This window comes from Electrona antarctica (assembly GCF_951216825.1).
Source record: "Electrona antarctica genome assembly, chromosome: 1".
In the NCBI taxonomy this organism is placed as follows: domain Eukaryota; kingdom Metazoa; phylum Chordata; class Actinopteri; order Myctophiformes; family Myctophidae; genus Electrona; species Electrona antarctica.
In genome coordinates, this window is record NC_136806.1 from 37,151,329 (window position 1) to 37,177,149 (window position 25,821).

Genomic DNA, 25,821 nt, shown 5'->3' on the forward strand with positions numbered 1-25,821 from the left:
CCGCTCACTTTGTCACGTATCCAACTCTGTGACGGATGAACAGGTCGCATTATAAACGCTGCATCGAGGACTGTTGTGTGGAGGTCAAACGCACGCGCCGCTTTTTCTCTGTATGGCTGAGCGTTGGTGTCAAAGATGCTTCTGGCACTGATGTACGTTCGACACATGTTTTAAAATAAAACATGACAACAGTTGCCTGGCTGTATTTCTGCTCTCATCTCTGCACAGTTGAACGGCACATACAGTAGAGAGGCGTTTCTTTCACACAGCCGTTGAATAAAAGGCGGCCATTGAAGGGGCGAGGCGTTTGGTTTATAGTCCGGGGCGAGGCATTCATGGGTGTCTGGGCAGCGGGCCCAGCGCACAGTTATTAGTCAGTGAGACAAACAAGACCAACCATCGCTCTCCAACCATCTGACTGCAGCGAGCAGTCGCGTCTGACTGCTCTAATGAGTTCTCATGAAGAGAAACATCACGTTGGCCCTCGCTGACAGTGGCCTGTTTTGTTCTTGTGACTTAACTCATTAAGACCGGGAAGCATTGGTGTCATTTTATATATATCTGCAATTTCTTTTAGAAAAATCAAGTGTTTGAAGCATCTGATAAATAATAAGAGAATGTCTGTCTGTCTGTCCTAGCCCCCTTGCTCCTCACGGGAGCAAGCAGGCAGAAGGGAGCCGAGGCAGGAGAGGACTAGGAGGGAGGATATACTGTATAATCATATCAATGGAGCAGGTCACGGGTGTGTGTCTTGCAACGACGGGTCGCGCACACACGTGTGTGTGTGTGATGTCCGCTGACGGGTGTGTGTGTGTGTGTGTGTGTGTGTGTGTCCACACGAGCCGGCCGGGACCAATAACATAACTCTATGGCAACGACGGGCCACTGTGTGTGTGTGTGTGTGTGTGTGAGACAGACTTATGTGAATTCGAGGAATACACAGAACCCCCCCCCAGGGAATGCTTCACCTGCATAATAATATTAATTTTGTTCCCATCCCAACTTCCCAAGCTCATCCGTTAACAACTCTCTCCCCCAGCCCCACACTAAGTACCCTACACCTCAAAATACATACATCTATTAAATCACATTACGCACACTGTACATCATTTGGTGTTCATATATTCGAACGGGTGAGGACTAGTTTTAAATAATTTAGATCATTTCTTTTCCACAGATCTTTTCTTCTGGGTGTCCACTGGCACACAAAATATTCAAATGGGGGTCCGCTGCCAAATACATACTTTGGGGGGCTTTGGCACGTAACGTTAAGAACCACTGATTTAGAAGGTATTTTGTAGAATGAATCTAACTCAGGTCTTAATGGGTTAATGATGAGATGTGGCCAACAATGCGTTTTCATCACGCACAGTATGTTGAAGAAAGGTGAGTGACAAGTGGCAGGAATTGAGCCTGGCTTCTACGTTCCCTGGCCATTACTCCTATCAATACACCAGCCACCAAATTGGAACGGTAATTAACACAGCATACTTCTGTAGCAGACCAACCTGAGCCGCCATTTAATTGGCCATTTATGAAGCCACTGCTAACACTGGAACCACTGGTGGGAAGTAACTAAGTGCATTTACCCAAGTACTGCACTTAATTAAAAATTTGAAGTACTTTTTCTTTTACAGTTTTTTTTAATATTGTGGCATTGATTCTTTTACTTAAGCAAAAAAATCTGAGTACTCTTTGCTTTTTACCCCTTTTTTCTCTCCCCAAGAGAACTGCCAGTGAGGAGCTCCCACCGGGAGGACGTAGAGCCTACTCCTCCCGCCCAACACTCCCCACTGACAGAGATACGATTGATGAGATGAAACGGTTCTTACCTGATCGAGGACGATGATCTCATCAGCGTCAACAATGGTGGACAGTCTGTGGGCGATGAACACTGATGTTCTGTCTTTGACCATCTCCTTCGTCGACCTCAGAATGTGCTGAATAGAATGGAATATAATACTTTAGATTAAAAACAACAAATCACCATACATTTTTGATATAAAATCACAGAAAAGCCAGAGCTTGTTTCCACTGTGGTCCATTAAAACACTAAACTCAGAAGACTATTAGAAAGAGCTATTAGGAAAACTATTTTTGACTGGCCACCAACAATGCATAGGGCCTCAATAATTTACAAAAATATAATGGAATTACAAAGTGCAAAGACTGAAAATCTTAGATTAATATGGCAAAGGGATTTAGGATGTGAAATAAGTGAAGAGAAATGGTCAAATATAATTTCCAAAGTTGGGTGGGCCACTAGGGATATTAAAAGCAAATTTATACATTACAAAATTATACATAGATTCTACTATACCCCTGTGAAACTGTTTAGGATGGGCTTGGTGGAAGACAAACGGTGTTGGAAATGTAAAGGGGAAAATGGTACATTTTTACATGCTTTTTGGGAATGTCCTGTGGTTATACCATTCTGGAAAGAGGTACTGGGGAAACTTGGAGACTGGATGGGGCTAATACTACCAGAATGCTGTAGGTTATGTCTCTTGGGTGATCGCACAGTGCTGCCACAGGGGGTCACCAAGGCACAACATGCATTAGTGACTGCAGGTCTTATTACTGCAGCCAGGTTGATTTTGAGAAACTGGAAGAGCTCTGTTACGCCAGAGATCACAGACTGGACTCAACTTATGACGGAAACTGCATCCTTCGAATACTCAATTGCCAGGAGGAACAATGTCAAAGGGAAGTTCCATGAAATATGGGACTACTTTTATTTGTATATTAAAGGATGGTTGCATTAACAATTTGTAATTGGTAATACATTACGGATATAATCACTATTGTCAACAACAGAATGTGGAGGGGTGACTGCTAGTTTTGTTTTTTGTTTTTTTTGTGTTTTTCTTGTCTCTTTCTTTTGTGTAAGCCATGTGTATTTTGTATGCTTTATTGTAAAATCATTAAAAAACTTTGATGACAAAAAAAAGAAAAAGAAAGAGCTATTAGAATTAGTGTAATAAATCACAACATTAAATACTAATAACAGTAAAGACAGAACACATGTGACAAAAGACTTCACAAAAGCACACAGAGAGCCAGACAAAGGCCGAGACAGCCAGGGGAGTTTATCCAAGTTAAGTTTGTGTTTAAGTTAAGCCATGATTTAAGCTGATGATTACATCTTTTTAGGGAATAACACTGGAACCACACAGGCAAATACAATCGTAGAAATCATAAAAGATTCATAAAAAGGAAATATGACAAAGAATTTATATTATAAATCATGCTTAAAAAAGTACTCATCTGAAACAATAAGATGCAAAAATGTGAATGACAGGATATATATGAAATCAAATCAGCCCTTAAGGTAATGTGGTTAAATAAACAGTGCTCAGAAATATCTGGCTTTGTGCGTTCACGTCGTTGTTTGCTCTCTGTTCCAATGTGTACATAAAAAGCTATGACAACAATGAGGCAATATGAAAATACTAAACTTGCGAATGAAGACTCTGAATTCCTTTTTATTTCATAGTATTTTCACCTGAGTTTCCATGGGAGGATGAAATAGAACTCTATGACCGTCTCAGTCCCACTAACCACTTAAATATACCTCTATACGGTTCCTACAAACATACCCGAGTTGAAACTGTACTTGGTACGCTCTTTTTTCACTCCACACCAAAATCTCTTTTGCAAAAATATCCAGTCTAGAGCTCGTATAGCCTATTTTTGGCGAACGTTTCACCAAGAATAATATGCTGGGGTTATTTTTTTTGGAGTACAGTAGGAATCACTAGTGCAGTGGGAGTTCATCCCCTTTTACCCTAGCAAATTAGCAATGGCCTACTACACCCTAGTAACCACCTGTTTGACCCTGAGCAACTCCATAGCAACAGCTATGCTTAAGAGAATTCTCTATTAACTTAATAGATACACACAAATGTATGCAAATATTTCTACTAAACATAATTATGCTTTTAGATTGATAAAAGCAAATTTACAATTTACAAAATTTCTGCTTAAAAGCTGATTCTATTGAAACACTCATTTTATTGAAACACTATTGAAACGCTGATTCTATTGAAACACAAGTGATTCTTGAAACGTGTTGTGAACTTTAGATAGCTATTTTTGCCCGCAGAACAGGCACGCTAGGGTTCAAGTTGTTAATATTCTTCTGCACAAGAGGGTACATTCCTCCAAATGCTTTTCTACTCCAAATAAACATAATTTGCTTTACAGTTGTTTTCAGCGAGCCCACGCAGCTTTCCCCAGGAGCTGCTTTTTTCTAGTTAATGTTAACATTTACAAAGACTGTGGGCTTTACGCTCAACTAGGGATTTGGTAAGGGAGAAATGGTGGCAGGTGGCAGGGGGTGGGGTACGCGTGCGTGCACGCATGCACCCACACGCCCACACAAACGAGCTCATTCCTGAGCCAATCACCAAGCGCTAATCATGCTGAGAGAAAGAAACAAAGAGATTTGTGGAATTACTTGAATGACTGAATGTATGTCTGTGTTCTATATAAGCTTGCAGCCTACATGAACAGCACACTGTCAGCATGTGTGTACCTGTATTACTATACTTGTAAGGGCCAAGACCATTTTCCTATTTTATGGTTAAAAAGAGTTGAGCTTACAATTAGGAAAATGTTCAGGTTAGAGTTAGATTAGAGGTATGGTTTATGGTTTGGGTTATGCATACAGTACAAGCTCACAATGCATTGTATGAGGTGTTGTTGGACAAAAAATGTCCCCCAAAAAAAGGCAGTCATAAAATCACGACGAGATCCTAACATGCGGATATCCTCCTGTATAGTAATGCACTGTGTGTGTGTGTGTGTGTGTGTATGTGCGTGCGCATGCTCAATCGCTATTACGCTCACCTCTTCTGTAATAGAGTCCAGGGAGGATGTAGCCTCGTCATACAGTAGAATGGGTGGGTCCTTCAGTATGGCACGAGCAATGGCCACACGCTGCTTCTCCCCTCCTGGAAACAACGCCAACAGCACAGTTAAACAAGCTTAGGAAGGGTTCCTCAACCTTCTGTATTGTCGCTGTTGGGCGGAAACCTTGCATGTCCAAAACGGTTCCAATGAATCCAATGTAGTTATCATTAGGTCCCAGGCTCTTGTCAATACTTTTCATTTGTTAAATATTTATGGCGACCGCACGTCGCATTTACTTTGAAACCTGCATTTCCCGTCAGTCCATCAGTCACCCCACGCCTCCATATACGGTCACGCATCGTGATATCACATCTCCATATATGATCACGCATCGTGATATCACATCTCCATATATGATCACGCATCGTGATATCACATCTCCATATATGATCACGCATCGTGATATCACATCTCCATATATGGTCACGCATCGTGATATCACTTCTCCATATATGGTCACGCATCGTGATATCACATCTCCATATATGGTCACGCATCGTGATATCACATCTCCATATATGGTCACGCATCGTGATATCACATCTCCATATATGGTCACGCATCGTGATATCACATCTCCATATATGATCACGCATCGTGATATCACATCTCCATATATGATCACGCATCGTGATATCACATCTCCATATATGATCACGCATCGTGATATCACATCTCCATATATGATCACGCATCATGATATCACATCTCCATATATGGTCACGCATACAGTATGTCAGTCTGACATTATCAAAACCTCTACACTGAAGGCACGCTATATATGGCCATGAACCCTGACCATACCCGTTTTTCATTGTGCATTTTTTGGTCAAAGTTGCCATGCCAAAGCGACAGCACTCGCACAGCAGTCTGCCGTCACCAAAGCGGATGCGTGCACACGCCGATCTGCCCCAGAGGCGCAACCTCCACACTCTCATGGAGGAGACCGCTGACAAGCGGCGCCAGAGTCTCACGGAGGACGCCGCTGCGAGCCCCGTATTAAGAAGCTCTGTTGTTTCAGTGCGACCTCGCCCTTTAGGGCCCTCAGGCGTCTTATTGGTAAAAAGACACAGACAGACTTAACCACATTCACTTTCAAAATCAGCATAAACAGCAGATCTACAAAGCAACACATTGCGGGTTTGTTGTACGATGAAGTAGGGCATTAATTTACAAACAATGAAAGTGTAAATATGGATATACAAGGTGGGCAGCAGTGGCTCAGGAGGTAGAGTGGTTTTGGAATCAGAAGGTTTCCAATTCGATCTCTGGCTCCTCCTGGCTGTGTGCCAAAGTGTCCTTGAGCAAGACACTGAACTCCCGATGAGCAGGTGCCTAGCATGTTTCCTCCGCCGTTAGTCTGTGAATGTTAAATGATAAAGTGAGCTACACCAGCTACAGTATATATAAAAGTATTCAATTTATTCGACAGCTCCCTCTCAGGCACCCGGTTGCCTCAGAACATAATTAGCTCAAACAAAGGGGTCCTGCTCGCCAAACAATACTCCTTAGCTAGGGACTTCACTTAATTGTGAGAAGAAGAAAAAAAAGCAGGGGGGCACAAAGATTTCTAACAAAGGTAGAGCATGCACATCCACTCTAGCCCAGGTGCTGGACAAATGGCAGTACAAGAGGAAGAAATAAGAGTCTGCAACACTGGTAGGAAAAACTCAGCTCCACTGGTTTATTGATTCAACGTTTCGATCACTGGGATCTTCTTCCTCAGTGGAGCTGAGTTTTTCCTGCCAGTGTTGCGGACTCCATTTCTTCCACAAAGATTTCTCCCACTCAGCCTCGACATGGTCTTTATTACATGTGAGCTGAGCGATGACTTTAGAAAGCAACTGGTGTTTGGCACAGATATAAATACCACTGACAGCGGAGAGCGGTACGTGCGGTGAAACGCTCGCACGGCCCTGCGCTGACCCTCCAGCACCAAACGCTCGAGCAGCAGTCACGTACCACCGCAGATAAATTAATGAGAAGACTGTCATCTCTTAATATTATACCTCTTCCTCCTATCACATCACTCACACGAAGAAAACCTCTACTGTCGGTAATTGTGTCTAGGATGTTGAGTCAAAGTGCTCGCCATGGCGTGTTTACAAGGCCGATAAATGAGTAATGCAGGAATTGCTGGGAGCCAATTTGCTAAATACGCCTGCCAGGCAACATGTTGCTAAGAATAGCTCACAAACCAACATAGAAATTGACAATAAAACACTGCATGATATTTTTAAAGAGAAATGTTTCCGTCTCTCAAATCCGTCAGAATTGCCACAGAGTTTGCCTGCATTAGGTGTAGAAACTGAAGTGCAGCGGAGGCGCTGTGTGGGGGATCGGAGAAGATTCTGGTTCCGAGCCGGTGATAATAACATGATGATTGGGAAAACACCTATTGAGTCCACAACATCACGTATTCAGCTGCACGCTGGTTTCACATTACACATTGTACGACTTTTAAAGTCACCAGATCCTTTCACACCATACAACTCTGCTTCTGAAAATCGGCTGTCATACAATCGCTGTGGTTTTCACACTATATAATTGATCGCCAACAAGGGATCACACCAGGATACAATACAGACCAAATACATTGTTTTTTTATACCAATTCATTCGTTTTTAATCTTATATTTATTGCTTATTGTCTTTCATGTTTGTTCTACTTCTACATCATATCATATCCCATTTTATAATTCCATACTTTTTCAGACTCAAATTTCCAGAATTCTGTGTAGATCTTTCACACCGGCATGTTGAAATTGGTTAGCACCAAACCAGGCCATGTCAGATTGAGCAATGTTATTGAGTTTTGGTCATGTAAACTTAAACTGTATAATGCACATTCAACCCCTACAACAACAAAGTGATGTTCATGTACAATTCACCAGTGAACTAGAAAGGAGAACTAAAGTAAAGTCCACTAACTTTACTTGGCTTCAAAGGCCGTTTATAAAGTAAAACATGCATGTCAGCACTGTTTAACAAATAATTATAAATAAGTAAACTAAGTGAAACGGTCCTACATTTACCTTAATGGACTGGATGTTGTTTTCCCCATGAATCTCTTTTCTAAATAAGAACCAAAGATGAGTCAATAAAAAGTATTAAATGTTGGCACGGTCTGTGAAGCCTCCTATATTAACTGTGTCCATGGACATGATGACAAATGCAGCCAAACAATTATGGTTTCCTTATGAAGAAAAGATACATTTACTTTAATAACTACACTGCGTAACTAATAAATGTTCAGGCAAGTATTTATCAATAATGTTATTTGTGATGATATGTATATGATGTGCAATTCATAGGTATTGTCATTTGTCACATATTCATTCAACTGATTTGGTGGGAGTTATTTTTGGTTAATTTAAAAAAAAAGCTATTATAAGTCTGGAAACTATACTTCCATACTTATCCAGACCTGGAAATGACTAAAATCTAATTTCATACTTTCCATACTTGTGTAGGAAGTTGGAACCCTGATATCACCGACTCCAATGTCCATCATCATCATCATGTCCCGTGTCCACAAATTAATCTCCTCACTGTGGTTCATGCATGCATTGGATTTACAGACCCTATTTAACAGCAATATTAATATTGCTACCAATATTTATGACACCTGAATTTCAAAACGGAATAAAGGTCTATCTATATTGATATCCATCTTATTATTGCGACTGCAGAAACGTGCAGGAATCATGTAATGCTTGCATCCGTCACATCAAACTCTTCATGTAATGCTGCTGCTGCACACACAACACATGGGCGACACACACACACACACACACACACACACACACACACACACACACACACACACACACACACACACACACACACACACACACACACACACACACACACACACACACACACACACACACACACACACACACACACACACACACACACACACACACACACACACACAGTTTCGAGCAGCATTGGGCTGCTTGAACGATGAACGAAAAATATGGCGTTAAAAACATTAATGCATTTAATCGCACCTTTGTTTTAACCGTGGAACGTTTCTCACTGGGCGCGTTTCACAAGTACTGAATAGGCTGCTGCACGCCTTCACAGCAGCAGCACTCCACTCTACAGCTCAGTCCGTCAGTCAGACAACAACAAAGCCCAAACGAATCAATGAATGATGAAGCCACTTATATAGCTTTTGCTCCGCGGATGGGACATTTACATTTAAAAGCTATGGGATGGACGCGTGGATAACAGCATGGTTGTGTGCAATATCGGAGGGAAAGGTTCCATAATCTATATGACCAACGTTAACTTCCATGCTAGCTGCTTCAGCTTAACACATTGAGAGCCCACGCAAAACTGCCCAAAATCACTTTCACCTAGAAAATCCATTCACATTTTTTATAATTCAGCTGACTGTGGAGACACATGCTGGAACTTTTTACTTTGAAATGTTTTATAGTTTCTGAGTTATTTAATTTAAACGCCAAATGCATTCTCAATGAGAAAAAAAAGGGTTGATTTTTGTGATTTTTTTTAATAAAAAAGTATATATATATATATATATATATATATTTAGTGTAGAGCCCCAGGCAGGGCTCTACACTAGATCCTCTAGTATTTCCTTATACAGCCTGAATCTCTTTACTGAAAATAGCTAATCTACAAGGTTGTAGATCATCTATTTTCATTCAACGTTCACCCCAGAATAGGGACGCTAGTGCTGAAACTAAATGTCTGTATCAGCATTTAATCCAGCAATATAATAATATCACATTTCACCTTCCCACAAAATGTTGTAACCTGTTTTGAGCATAATAAACAGTCAGTGATTAATTCTGCTTCACATAGAGTAAATGTTGGCAGGTACTGTAATTCACACAGGAAAAGGGCTAGTTCTTAGCAGAATGATTTTCAAACATGGTCGCAGATAAATCAATAATCAGGCAACCAATATAACTTGACCCTTGTTCAAACATTTCATAGTGGTTGAATTATAATAATGTGAGATGCTGAATTGGTGTACAGGGAGAAAAGGACCCAAGTGTACAGCCCCCCCCAGTTGTGGCCCCCAGGCTAATCTAGTTGAATACCCCTGGTCTAGAAGGTTTAAGTGATTAATCAAATCTAATGTCTCCAAATGTATTTGATACTTGCACACTAATCTGCATATTTTTGTGTATACGTTTTCTCTGTAATGTATGCCCTGAAATCCTGAATAAACAAATCTGTGGGGGAAAAAGTATAAAAGAAAATATACTGTAGCACTTTTTTGACAAATCATCAATCAAAACATGGGAAATCAGAAGGGGCTCTCCAAAATCTGTATCGGCGTCGTTCCCAGAAATCTGACATGGGTCAGACATTAGTGTGTGAGGTGGTGGGGCCTGCAGGTACCTGACAGCTTGAGGCCTCTCTCGCCGACCTGGGTGTCGTAACCATGAGGCATCTTGAGGATGGCATTGTGGATGCCAGCCAGCCGTGCCACATGGTACACATCCTCGCGAGATGCATTGATGTTCCCGTACTGCAGGTTGTAGAAGATGGTGTTGTGGAACAGAACAGAATCCTGGGGGCGAAGAACAACATGTAGAATAGATTATTAATATCCTACAATAATTTAGCAAACCTGTCATAAAGGAATTGCATCATCAAAACCTGTTCAGCAGGGTTCTCCCCTCAGTGGCTTGACCAATTGATCTGAACTCGCACACGGTCATTGACCGGTTTTACAATTTCTTAAAATGTAAGTTGTTTATTAGCATTTTATTGTAAACAACTACAGTATGTGGTTCAGCTAATGGGAAGCTTGGGATCCGTCGTTACCATGGTTACAACACCACAAGCTATGGGATGGATCAGGGCTGCACTGGCCATAGGACGTACCGGGCATATTCCCGGTGTGCCGTGACCGTAGGGGGCTGCCATGATATTTAAAAAAAAGAAAAGAAAAAAAGTTTTTTATTTATTTTTTTGACAGGCAGGCAGGCCAATAGGCGGCAGGCCACCAGGAAAGGTCCGGGCATGCTGCCATTCTGCCAGTGCCATCATGATAGTTTCACTGTACCTGTATCAGTGAGTGACAAATAAACCCTCTTCTATCTTGAATCCTTTTGCCAGCATCATTCTTGTGAGAGTAACAAAGGGTTACTCTCTGTCTGTTGGTTTGTATCATTTATGTTGTTCTGTAAAGGTGGTGGTATTAGGGCTTGTTTGTTTGTGTGTGCCTCGACGGAGTGGGCGGTATAGTTTCTGCTATCTGCGCACTGGTTGTGGTGGGCGAAAATGACCGGGCCGAATTTTTGTCCCAGTCCAGCCCTGGGATGGATGATCAAACTGCACATGCGTCAAGTTACGGCTGCCGAGTGTCGACTGTGGCCACTGGCCAAACACTGCAAACGTATAAATAAAGGACTTTAATTTATGCCCCGTGTGCAGGAGGCCGCTTTGGATATCATCTTCATAGCACTAGCATGCAGATTCACACGTGCAATGTTTGAATCCAGGTTGTGTTATTAGCACACACAGCTTAGCGCAAACAGTTTAAACATCAACTTGTCATGGCTGTGGAGGAGAGAGAGCACATTCCCGGGTAGCACAAGGGAGCACAGTGTTGGGTCCGCAGACTCCTGGGAAGAATTTGCTTTCGCGAAGCATTCGCTGGGGGTCCGACCTGCCTCTCTGTCAATCAAAACGGCCCAGTTGAGCCCTTGCACTGCTGCTGAAAAAATACAAAATAAATAACCTGACGTCTCTGCTTAACATATTGATTGCCACTTGCCAGGTAATAATTAATTATTCTGCCACTGCCAGAGTTTTTCAGAATGTTTACCTTATTTTGTCTACGTGGCGGACGATTGTATATATTTCTTCACCCGGAAAATACATTTTGTAAACGTGATCATCGGTTCTTTAGTTATGGGCCGTTGAATTTAGCTTGTTTTGACCAAAAACACAAACTGGGAAAAGAACCCAAGATAAATGTATTTTTCTAAATCTCATAACGTTGAGGCCGATGGAAACAGAGTTTTCATTCCGATTCATTTCTGGTTGAATTCGTCTCCTAGCAACCTAGTATCATTCATATGTTAGCAAAGAGCGCCCTCTGGTGAAATCACTGCGTAATCACATATGACGCACGTCTTTGGCAGTCAATCGTTAGATTTGATGTGACGCAATCTCACATCCATGTGTTAGGGATAGATGGAAGGGCCGAACAATATGGTTAACAGGGAACATAAGCACTCCAAAAAGATTATAATAAACTATAATTGTGCGCACACTCAGTAAAGCACAAATCTCTGCCAGGAGGCATGCATGCAGTAATACCTCTGTCCATCTTTGACTCCAACTTGACTTGTCGCTGACTCAACCCAGCTCTAGCACCTACACTGAATGTCCCCCCTCCTCCAGTAATGTTGCAAGCTGAACTATAACTACACGGAAAAAGTAGTAGATACTACATCAAGGACATTGTTTCCATATTGAACCAACTTCATTCCACGGCAGTGTTCTCTCAGCGATCAATAAAGCTGCCAGTCAGACAGAGAGGGAGGCAATAACTGTTCAGTTCAATTGTGTATTAAACAATATGCCATGTTCTCTGCTCTCACTGCTCTGAAACCAATTTGGCAACAAAAGCAAACAGAAATATGTGCTCCACATAATAACAAAGAGCATATAAAGTGTGTGTGTGTGTGTGTGTGTGTGTGTGCGTGTATGCGTGTGTGTGGAACACCCGTTTGCATGGGTGTGCACTCGCTGCACTGCTCAATTTGGACACAATTGCTGGACAAACAAACAAATAATACAATACAGTCGTGCTTCAAACAACATTACAAAAACACATGTCCTCTAAATAAAGGTCGATGTGTGTGTGTGTGTGTGTATAGAGCTTGGCAGTCCCGCCTCCTCCCGAGGACCAGAAGTTAATTCCCCGTTCATTTTCCTCAGACTTTTTAAAAAGTATTTATATAAAGACGTTTACACCGTGGACAAAGCCAACTTGAGTTGTGACGACAAATATCTAATTTATTGGGCAAAAAAAGACAATATAAATTAAAACACAATATGACAAAAGAGCAACATGATGAACTTGTCAGCCTACAAAAGGATAATTCAGTAGTCATACAGAGTGCAGACAAAGGGGGTGCATTGGTGATTCTCGACAGAGAGGCTTACAATCGGGAAATTCAGGAACAATTAAGAAATGAGAAATTCTATCGAAAGTTACCTGGCAATCCCACACTTGACCTCACCACCAAAGTGCATGCCGTTCTACATGACTTATTTGATAGAGAAGAGATAACCAAAAATGAACTCAACTACATGACTGTTCACTCACCTATACCAGTCTTTTACACCTTACCAAAAATACAGTGGTGCGGTTGAGTGGTGCAACAGTGACGTCACACACTAACCATAGCAACCATGCTCATTTTTTTGGTACGAACACGGGTACACAGGTACAAAGCCAGTTGTTGGAGTGGTTTGCACCACTCAAAAATATACAGACTTCCCACCAGGGCGACCTATTGTGGCTGCTATAGGCTCATATAGGCTCAAATATCAGCCTTTGTAGACCACTCACTTCAACCTCTTGTCTCATCGTTTCCCTCCTACACCAAAGACTCTATAGATTTTATAAAGACAGTATACAAACTGTGCAACTCCGTGATCACAATGCTTTGCTTGTCACCATGGACATAGAATCTCTCTACACCAATGTCCCCATACAAGGGGGACTTCAAGCAGCAGAGTTCTTTCTGTACGCACATGAACAAAGTCTTTCTCAGCCACTTTCACCCAGTATATTGTGTCTGTATGAGCTGATGGATCTGGTGCTGACCAACAATTATTTTGTGTTTGGGAATGACTTTATCCTAAAGGTCTGGAGAGGTTTGGACATAATGAGTATTCATGATCAAGGCTCCCTGAGCACTAGCCTATACAGAAAACCCACTGACAGAAACTCCCTGCTACATGGCGACTCGTATCATCCGACACCTTTAAAGAAAAGTCTTCCTATCTCTCAATTAAACCGTATACGACTTATATGTAGTTCTGACCCGGATTTCCATGTACACAGAGTTGATCTAGAACAGCGTTTTCTTCAGAGAAATTATCAAACAGAATGGATCACGCAAGCCTCTAAACGTTTTCTAAATGTCACACAAATCGAGTGCCTCCAAAAAAAGAACACCAAGAGCAGTGACAAGAGAATCACATTCCTTACTCTCCTCTCGCTAAGGAGATGTCCACTGTCATTAATAAACATTGGCATATTATTTCCACAGATCCAACTCTCAAAGAGCACTTGTCCCAACCACCACGGGTGGTCTACAGGAGACCCCCAAACCTGAGAAACATGCTGGTGAGGTCTGACTGCCCACCGGACTCCCAATCTACTTCCCAGTCCCTGTTGAGCCCTGTTCCTCCAGGAAACTACAAATGCAACAACTTCACTTCACTCGTAAAACCAACATATTCTATATTTCTACAGGAAAAGTATTCAAGGTCAGAGGCATTATTTCATGTAAAACTACTAATGTGATCTACATGCTCAAATGCCCCTGTGGGCTAGCCTATATTGTCAAAACGTCTAGAGCTCTCAAAACAAGGATCACAGAACATAGAAGTAACATTAGAAATCATGACACAAAGAGTCCTATTGCGCTACATTTCAGTGCTCTGAAGCATAATGTTTCCTCTTTAAACTATGTGGGTATAGAACATGTTCAACTCCCACGACGTGGTGGTGACATTAATGCTCTTCTTCTAAAACGTGAATTGTTCTGGATTTATACTCTGAATACTGTCACCAAACGGTCTCAATGAAGAAATGGACATCCGCCCCTTTCTGTGATGTTAGTTCTAGTTCTTTATCTGGGCATGGATTTGTCTCCTCCCCCCCCCCACCACCTAGGTCCTTGGTCCCGTGTCTTCAGGCATTGCCCCCATTAATTGCACTATATAGTTCAATGGAGGATCCTCTATTGCCACATACTTAATGACAGCCCAACAGCTCGATGGCTGTGTGTTGGTATTTGTCTCCACCAAGCCGAAGGAGTGGGGGGAGAGTATGTTTTGCACTCCGTCCGTCCGTCCGTCCGTGTGTCTGTGTGTGTGTCCGTCCGTCCGTCCGTCCGTCCGTCTGTGAACAGCTAATCTCTGGCACCGTTAACCCGGTCGATGTCAAATTTTGCACACACACTCCCTGGATGCCAACGATGAACCTCTGCCCCAGAATTTCCAGAACGGCCTGTTATAGCGCCACCAGGAGGCTGCTTTGTGCAAAACAAGTTTTTGGACAGTACACCTACAGATTTTGTCCAAACATCACGCAAATTGGTACACAGTCTCTCTAGAGCCAGTCAACGAAACGGGTCGTTCAAGATTTCTCAGACTTCATCCTGATTGGCTAAGATTGGCTTCCAAAGGTCGCAGGAGTGCTCAGTTTCAAACAAAATGCTGCAAATCATGAACACATCGTGTGATTTCCCAAAAATTGTGCACGCACATTCCCACTAGGCCGAGGAAGAAATGCCACGTGAACATTTTCAAATCAGCCTCATGGTGGCACTATAACTCGCCGAAAAGTGTTTTACCTCTAACTGCATGGATCTTTGGATAACTTTGTATGCCAACTCCCTAGAGGCCAAGGAAAAACCTTTGCCTGGAATTTTTCACATCTGCTCTTTATAGCGCCACCAGGAGGCCGACATATGTAAAACACATTTTCTAATATTACTCCTTCAGATTTTATCCAAATTTCATGCAAATCGGTACACATGCTCTCCATAGTCATGTGATCACGACGCGTTTGTTTGATTTCTCATAATCCATCATGATTGACTACGATTGGCTTCTAAACCTTTCAGGAGTAGCCCGCTTTGTATCCGTTTTGTACAAATTGCCACAACTACTCAACACAGCGTCCGATTGCGGTGAAACTGTGCATGCATATTCCCACTAGGCTGAGGAAGAAATGCCACACACAAATGTACACACACAAATGCACACACACACACACACACACACACACACACACACACACACACACACACACACACACACACACACACACACACACACACACACACACACACACACACACACACACACACACACACACACACACACACACACACACACACACACACACACACACACACACACACACACACACACACACACACGATTACATTACTCCTAAACATTTTGCCAAACATCACACACAGTACTCCTATCCTCCTGGTAGAGACCTGTGCCCAGAAGGGCAACTTCTAGTTGATTATATTTCTCGATCTAATTTTAACCCTACAAGCAGATGGCCTTTCTTTGTATAATGGTGAATCTTAACTAATGTATTTATGTATGTATGTATTACAACTTCTGGTTCATCTTGATGTATTGTATACAAGAACATGAGGAGTGACATTTTGTGATGTATTTATTTATTTTCTATCATGCATTTGTCACTTTACTCTTTGTCAGCTTTTTGTACCATCTCTGACTTGTTTTGATCACGTGATTCTGTACACAGCTGTTACCCATTCCATGTGATCATGATTGACAAGAGGGTTGTATAAAGATGTGTTCCTCTGTGTTCATCTCTAGTCTGAGGAAGAGCATTACGCTCAAAACGTCACAGTCAAATTTTGTGTGCAAATAAAGGCACTTCACGAGCATCGGAGCCCACAGTGTGCGAGTACTTTCTTTTCTTTATCTGTGCATACTACTACTCACCGCGCTCAGCACCTGCCCAATACTACTACTATACATACTACTATACATACTACTACTCACCGCGCTCAGCACCTGCCCAAGTTGGGGTTGGATGTGCATACTACTACTCACCGCGCTCAGCACCTGCCCAATACTACTACTATACATACTACTACTCACCGCGCTCAGCACCTGCCCAATACTACTACTATACATACTACTACTCACCGCGCTCAGCACCTGCCCAATACTACTACTATACATACTACTACTCACCACGCTCAGCACCTGCCCAATACTACTACTATACATACTACTATACATACTACTACTCACCGCGCTCAGCACCTGCCCAATACTACTACTATACATACTACTACTCACCGCGCTCAGCACCTGCCCAATACTACTATTATACATACTACTATACATACTACTACTCACCACGCTCAGCACCTGCCCACCATACTACTACTCACCACGCTCAGCACCTGCCCAATACTACTACTATACATACTACTATACATACTACTACTCACCACGCTCAGCACCTGCCCACCATACTACTACTCACCACGCTCAGCACCTGCCCACCATACTACTACTCACCGCGCTCAGCACCTGCCCACCATACTACTACTCACCTCGCTCAGCACCTGCCCACCATACTACTACTCACCACGCTCAGCACCTGCCCACCATACTACTACTCACCGCGCTCAGCACCTGCCCACCATACTACTACTCACCTCGCTCAGCACCTGCCCACCATACTACTACTCACCGCGCTCAGCACCTGCCCACCATACTACTACTCACCACGCTCAGCACCTGCCCACCATACTACTACTCACCACGCTCAGCACCTGCCCACCATACTACTACTCACCGCGCTCAGCACCTGCCCACCATACTACTACTCACCGCGCTCAGCACCTGCCCACCATACAACTACTCACCGCGCTCAGCACCTGCCCACCATACAACTACTCACCGCGCTCAGCACCTGCCCACCATACTACTACTCACCACGCTCAGCACCTGCCCACCATACTACTACTCACCGCGCTCAGCACCTGCCCACCATACTACTACTCACCGCGCTCAGCACCTGCCCACCATACAACTACTCACCGCGCTCAGCACCTGCCCACCATACAACTACTCACCGCGCTCAGCACCTGCCCACCATACTACTACTCACCGCGCTCAGCACCTGCCCACCATACTACTACTCAGCGCGCTCAGCACCTGCCCACCATACTACTACTCACCACGCTCAGCACCTGCCCACCATACTACTACTCAGCGCGCTCAGCACCTGCCCACCATACTACTACTCACCACGCTCAGCACCTGCCCACCATACTACTACTCACCACGCTCAGCACCTGCCCAATTTGGGGTTGGATGTGCATGTCTTTGTAAGAAGAAAAATCACACCCGTGTGAACTGAGTGGTGTAAGGTCTTATATAGACTGATCAGCTGTGGTCTGACGTAATGTCTGACGTAATGACACCTCACACCTGTGTGAACTGGGTGACCATAGCAACCATGCTCATTTTTTGGTACGAACAGACAGACAAACAGACAGACACGTAAACTAACAAAGCCAGTTGTAGGAGTGGTTTACACCACTCAAAAACATGGCAGGATACAACACTTTTTGTTTTGTTTTTCTTCTTACAAATTATTTGATCAGCGAAAACATTGTGTTTATTGTCATGATGTGTCACAACTCGAGTTGGCTTTGTCCGTGGCGTAATCGTCTTTAAATAAATACTTTTTGAAAAGTCTATAAGGAAAATGAATGAGAAACTTCTGGTTCTAGCGTCGTCATGAAAGACTGCGACGTCATGAATACGTCATGAAAAGACTGCGACTGCGACGCTCTATAGAGAGAGAGAGAGAGAGGGAGGCAGGCCCATCTAAGGTCAATCAAGTAGAAACCAGCGCAGATCTGACCGCAGGAATCATATCACGACAGAGCCCGTGTTTTTTTTTAATCAGGCGGTTGCACCCTCCCAATCATTTAACTAATACAGTAATCACACCCCTAAATATTCTTGTTTCAGAGGCCTGACAGGCCTCGCCCCTCAAGTTTATGACAGGAAGAAGTGGAATACGGCAAAAGGGCAACTTCTCTGAAATGCAGATATTTATTTGAATGCAGAAACGTTTAAAAAAAACTCGATAATTGAGGTCCTTGGCCTTCTGTCAGCGTGCACAAGAAATATGAGGCTGAGCCCAGTGGAGAGTATAGTGCTTGTATACATCTTCGGTGGAAAGCTTTTATGTCCAAAACCATTACTTTTCAAGAAATCGGGGAAAAAAAAACCTGTGTTCCAATGTAGTTATTATTTATTCATCCACGGAAACTGCACTCCTTGCAGTCACAGAAGCACTACATGCTGCCCAGGCTGCAGCACACTCTGCAGTCCTGATTCTACATGCTGCCCAGGCTGCAGCACACTCTGCAGTCACAGAAGCACTACATGCTGCCCAGGCTGCAGCACACTCTGCAGTCCTGGTTCTTCTAGACCTGTATCAGCAGCATTTGACAGTGAAACACCAGCTGCTCCTAGACACCCTATAGTACAGGAAATCTATGGAAAATACAGGATCAACCTCTAACTAATTGCAAAAAAAACGAACTCAGCTGATTTTGCATCTTCAATATATCCTGAATAACAGAAAAAAAGTTGCCTGGAATTGTCTGAGGGGAAAGTGTTGAAAATAGCCTGTACAGTGTGGCCACCATTGACATCCTATTATAAGGTCATATTTTCTAAATGTCCTTATGCTTTAAGTAGCATGTGACATACCAAACTAGGGGGTTTTCATGATGCTGAATCCATTCCAAGCATTAGTTCCTCATTACATTTTGGCAAGTTGCTATGGCCAAATTTAGCCCAATGAGTGTTTTTATGCAAAACTAATGCTTGGAATGGCTTCAGCATCATGACAACAACCTAGTTTGATATGTCACATGCTACTTAAAGCATAAGGAAATTTAGAAAATATTGCCTTATAATAGGATGTCAATGGTGGCCATACTGTACAGGCCATTTTCAACACTTTCCCCTAAGACAATTCCAGGCAACTTTCTTTCTGTTATTCAGGATATATTGAAGATGCAAAATCAGTTGAGTTTGGTTTTTTTGCAATTAGTTAGAGGTCAAATTACATTATTACTGGACTACTAGCTGATATAGGCATCGCAGGGACGGCACTAAAGTGGTTCTCCTACTACCTAACCGACCGGACCAGGTCAATGCAGGGAAGCTGGAAGTACATTCACTAAAAACGCCGGGACAACGCTTCACACGTCCCAAACTCTTCTCCCTTCTGGCTCTAAAACTATGGAATGCACTTCCCATTGCAATCAGAACTGCAGACTCACTCCCAATCATCCGCCATCGCCTGAAAACCCACCTCTTCAGACTTCATATTAGCCCGTAGCACTTACCGTAGCACTTGCCCTAGCTTCGACAACTTTACAGGCGTATGCAAAGGCTCAATTTATGTAACTTAGATTACCAGATTTAGATTTTTGTTCTTGCTTACTGTAAATTACTCTGGATTAAGAGCATCTGCTAAATGCCTAAATTGTAATTCACAAGCTCTTGTTAATACTTTTCAGTGGTTCAATATTCATAAAACCAGACAATTTCTCAAACGTAGGGAAAATAGCTCCTTTCAGTACTTTGACATGACACTCTTGTACAACAAAGTTGGTCATGAATTCATGAGATCATTTTTTTTTAAGTGTAAATATGGAGATACAAGATTTCTACCTGATATAGTATATATTGTTTAGTTTTGTAGCAAGACGCATATAGAGGACTGCAGAAACAAGGAGAAGAGGGAGAAACATACACCATCAATTTACCATAATTCACCCGACGTCAATATATTTGAGCAAATGTCTTTTGGTTTTCACAAATAGTGAAAATATATCTACTGTACAAGCACACAGTGGGTTACTGTAAGATGTGCCATGTTGTGCTATTTTCACTATTTTGTCATACAACAAAGTGTATAAATATGACGAATGCAAAGCTGCCAAATGACGGTCCAGTGTGTGATGATGTTAAGTGTGTTCAGACCTGAGGGATGACGCCCACAGCCTTCCTCAGGCTGTCCAGGCTGACATCCTTGATGTTCTGACCAGCGATGTAGATGTTCCCCTGCTGGGGTTCATAGAAGCGGAACAACATGCGCACCAGGGTGCTCTTCCTGCAACCACACCACAACACCAACCATCAGTCCATCGATCATCTAACTTACAGTATAAGCAAACAAATAAAGTAAATGAAGACGAATTACTTCTTCATAGATTATATAAAATCTAAAGACTACGAAATATTTAACTGAGATTACATACTCATACTAATGTATAAGTAATGTATACATTTGAATCGTGATCTCGTAAAAATTAGCCGATGTATCTGTCAAACCCAAATATCGGTTATACTCCAACACGCTCTCTCACTCAGTTATAAGCTCACATGACAAATAATGTAACGGCCGACTCAACATTATGCTCGTCCGACTGACTCCCGACACCTACCCTGACCCACCGCCTCCCGACACCTACCCTGACCCACCGACACATACCCTGACCCACTGCCTCCCGACACCTACCCTGACCCACTGCCTCCAACGATGGCCACCTTCTTCCCGGCGGGCACCTCGAAGGACACCCCGTTCAGGACTTTCTGGCCCTCCAGGTACTCGAAGTAGACGTCCTCGAAGCGGATTGTGGCATCCTGCGGCGTGATCGCCAGTGCGGGAGCCAGATCCTTGTCCTGCAACCAACCAAAACACCAGTGTGTTCATTGAAATCCAGTATCTTAAAACATTAGAATATTAAATGCTAAAATGATTCCTAATACAGATGTCGACAATACATTCTGAAAAGTATCTTCATTTATGCATTCAGTACTTGCACTCAATTTTCCTCCGACCTTGGTTTCCAAATTAAATGCAACTTTCATCTGAAAAGTAAAGTTTCAGGTTCCTCGCCCCAGGAGTATTGAGTGCATAAGTGAAAATAGTAATACCTTTCAGAAGGTCATTTATGTATTATAGTTTCACTTTTTAAATAACATTACTGTATGGAAATGTTCTTATTCACGATATCCACATTCTGTGCCTCCATATCAATATTGTAGCATATATGTATACTGTACTGCATTTTGATTAAAAAAAAAGTTTTTCTGACGTGCACGCGATGTGCACATGGATGCACCCACGGTTATTTATTCTTTCTATTGTCCCATCTCTCTGGCAACTGCACTGCGTTTCTGTTTAACACTTTAATTGCCCGGAACTATTTAATCCATTAGATTCATGCGCCCAGTCGATTTATAAACACGGACGCCTTTTCCGGCGGACCGGCCGGAAGTTCATGATGTTGTGTAGCAGCTAACAATAGCCACAGCACTATAGAGTCGATCGACAACAACGGGAGACAAGAATAAATCTATCGAGACTAGCGACTGGACCGCGGAGCGCCGTCTAACACAGGATATTTTTTCAGAAAAAGACGGGATGATTTAGATCGCGATTTATGAACGTTTTAAGATTTTCGTTTTCATCAGCTAAACAGGGGAGGGAGTTTTTCGATGACGCCTCACTCTTGCGCGTCACCGAGGAGAGCCCAGCAGGCGCGCCTGGGCTATACAGCCATGCGATCTGTTCTCGTATCAATAAACTTCGTCTTTTGGACAATACTTCGTCCTGAGCGTCGGGCGTTACTAATAGAAAGGACAAAGAACTTCGTCCTGGGCGATAGGAGTGTTAACAGGTGGGACAGATTGGGTTAATTTTATAAAATAATCTCAACACTAAAACCATGACAAAAAATATTTGTCGACGACTACCTTTTTTCACTGACCAAAACTAATGCACTGTGACGCATTGTGAGCTTGTAGATCGGCTATTTTAGGCATGCAGCTAAGCGAAATGCCATTTCAATGGCATCACGGGCCGGCCCGCCAATTTTTATTTTATTATTGTCGACTAAAATCTTATAATATTTAGTCAACTAAAACTAGATTGACTGAATGACTAAAAGTTAACACCCAATGCTATCATACTAAGAAAAACAGATAGGATTGCATTTCTAGTCACAGTTTTGGACATACAAGGTTCCCCACCCGACAGCGACGTCTTTCATGGACGTGGAGGGAATCGAATGGATAAGTGAATACTAAGAACTGGTCTTCGGCCAAGGCCAGCAGCGTAAAACCTTTTATACTCCTCCTCTCTCTGCTTCTAGACTAACTAACAGCACCATAATAATCACCCACCCAATCAAGGTTAGCTTTATTGTCCCTTGCAGGAAATTGGTTTGCAGCCTCATAATAGTAAAAAATACACGCAACAAACATACAAAACACTAAGACTAAAATAAATAAGGCAGCAGTGTAAAACCTTCTATACTCCTCTGCTTCTAGACTAACTAACAGCACCATAATAATCACCCATGCCCCCCCACGCCCCCCCCGGACACTGAATAGAGACCATAACACATGGTCCATTAGTATAAACAGATGCTAATTTTACAAGCCCCCCAAAATGGACAGCCAAAATAACATATTATTATTACTGAGCAGAAATGAAGACAGGAGAGCCGTGAATGATTTCACATCCACATAATAAGCCAATGTGTTTAGAGAAATGATTTTGTGTGTGTGTGTGTGTGTGTGGAGGGGGGGGGGGGGTAATGGCTTCCTGCTGGGAAACACAATGACGGGAGGCTTTTCTGATGAGTGAAAATAAGTGGGCGGATTCATGTCTCCTATATAGAAATTACAGGTTGGAGACGGGGAAGGAATTCATACTGTTCGGACGTTTGCACTTAAGCGTACTGTGTGACGCGAAAGGGGCGGTCTTCGTCCCTTAAAAAGTGAATAAAGAACAAAACACTGGACCATTTTTTACAATCAGATTGTTACACAGAGAGTGTGCAATATTGGTGCAAAGAGCCACCGTTGACGCTTGCTTTGGGGAACCAAAGTGACTTGAGGCCATGGGGTTACCTTGATCTTGGTTTCCTCAGCGAGCAGGGTGAAGAGTGTGTTCATGTCAATGAGCGCCTGTCTGGTCTCTCTGTACACAGTACCCAGGAAGTTGAGAGGAAGCGAGAGCTGAAACAGCAGGCCATTCACCATTACCAGGTCTCCCACCGTCAAGGTGCCTAAACACAGCACACGGTAAACACCTTCTCAGCGGACAGCGATATTATGTCCCCATTAGCGCTGCAAACATTTAGAATTTTCGTAGAGATTATTTAAATGATTACATTTCAAATAAATCTATGTTGCAGTTGCACCCCTAGTCCCCATGCAAACCAGAAAGTGTATAAATTGTTGTTAGTGGGATTGAAAACATAGGCACCCTACCGGAAGAGGGCCTAAGGCGGAGCAAACAGGCAACATCCTGCTATCCATATTTTTGCCGATGGGTTCCCAGATTGAATACTTTATTAACAAGATTGTTAACGGTACAGGTAGTAGACTTAAAAGTTATAAAGCCCCAGGGGCTGTTTTCCATGTTAGTTGGGCGCCCACTTGCATTACTGTATCCTCACAGACTGCCAGGTTGTGATGTACCTGCCATGATGCCCTGGCTGGCCATCACCATGATGGATGCGAGGCCCACAGAGAAGATGGCGCTCTGTCCAAAATTAAGCATGGCCAGCGTTGTCGTGGTCTTCAGAGAAGCATGCTCGTACGTCTGCAGGTAACCATCATACCGCTCAGCTTCATACCTCTCATTGTTGAAATACTGAGACGGAGAAAGAAGATGCAAAGATGGCGAAGGAGGGGAGAAGAGGAGAACTGTTGAGAGACAGCGAGGTTACCAGTTCAAGGAAGTGGTGAAAAAACAGTATTGAAGCACATTTAAACTTTGGTAGATGTTTTGGTAGTGTACTTGTGTAGTTACCTTGCTCCAAATATTGGAGTCACAATAGTTGCTCCGTTAATTAAATTGACTAACAAACATTGCATTGAAAACAGGTCTCAAAGTCACACTTTTCGCACACAATGAACGCAAACAAAGTGGATTCTTCCAAAGCATAAAACGTGCAATTGTTCACAATGATTGATAAATGGTGAGACTATCTTGTATTCATTATTGTATTATGCTTTTTTTAAATCAACGGAGCAACTAATGAAGAGATCTTACAAATATTTGGAGTTACATTATGACTAGTAAGTTTCAATTCTGTCCGTGCACAAACAACAGTAAAATCTGAACATGAACATAAGGTTGGGCAATATCAGAATTATATTGATGTGATGTGAGACTAGATATGGTCTGGGATTTTGAATATTGTGATAGTGTTTTAACCACTTCAACCTTATTTTATACTTACAATAATGTTCGAGTGAGCTTGTACATTGGATATTTTTTAGCTATGTTTGAAATATTTGGAAATGCTTTAACCCATTTTGGGGCGGGAACCCCTTTTGGTGTTAGCATTATGCTATGCTTTAGCTATTGAAAAATAGCAGATCTACAGTTCATAGCGCGCCACCGAGTGGCGCGCTACGAGCTTGTAGGTCTGCTATTTTTGAAAAATCGAAGAACGACTGACATAGAAACATAGCTTTTTCAGAAAACTGTCAGGATTTAGAATCTGATCTCAGGTCAAAATGGGTTAAACATGAAATTATATCAATCAAAATCAATATCGATAAAGCTATTGGTAAAAGAATATATATACTGTGATCGATTTTATCCATAGCACCCGGCCGCTCCCAAACTAAACTAAGCATTACCGAATAGCCCTGTTTGTTTAGTGTCTACCATTATTCCTACACTCTGGTTAAGTGGGCGATTCACTACTGTAGCCAAAAGGCAAAACATTCTGCTACATCTGCAGCCTTAGATTTGATTTGCATACAGGGATGGGAGATGCAGAGAAGAAGAGACAGAGGGAAGTAGCACGCGGAGCAGAGGACAGACAGACGGAGCCCAGCGCTGTTCAGGTTCCTCATCCAGCCCTTTGTAAAAGTGGAACGGATTTCTGAGTGGGCGGAGTGGCTAATTACATATGCACACTCAGTCTCACAGCGATGCTAAATCCAGCCGGCACTGAGGCTGACACAGATGACACAAAGTAACACACAACAAAAACATGAAGGAAAGATGTGGGACCATTGAACACTTTGGCAC

The 25,821-nt window shown here is 42.7% G+C and overlaps 1 protein-coding gene across 2 annotated transcripts in view; it reads right to left on the reverse strand.

The window, feature by feature from the left end:
* Positions 1-25,821, reverse strand: part of abcb7 (ATP-binding cassette, sub-family B (MDR/TAP), member 7) — a 53,598-nt gene that overhangs the window by 4,261 nt on the left and 23,516 nt on the right. For both annotated transcript variants that reach the window (XM_079504470.1, XM_079504469.1), the window contains exons 9-15: positions 24,252-24,426; positions 23,679-23,836; positions 21,277-21,440; positions 20,739-20,868; positions 10,299-10,470; positions 4,852-4,955; positions 1,833-1,940 (exon numbers count right to left, since the gene is read on the reverse strand). In XM_079504470.1, coding sequence (XP_079360596.1) covers positions 1,833-1,940; positions 4,852-4,955; positions 10,299-10,470; positions 20,739-20,868; positions 21,277-21,440; positions 23,679-23,836; positions 24,252-24,426 — 1,011 coding nt within the window. The remainder of the gene's footprint in view (positions 1-1,832; positions 1,941-4,851; positions 4,956-10,298; positions 10,471-20,738; positions 20,869-21,276; positions 21,441-23,678; positions 23,837-24,251; positions 24,427-25,821) is intronic.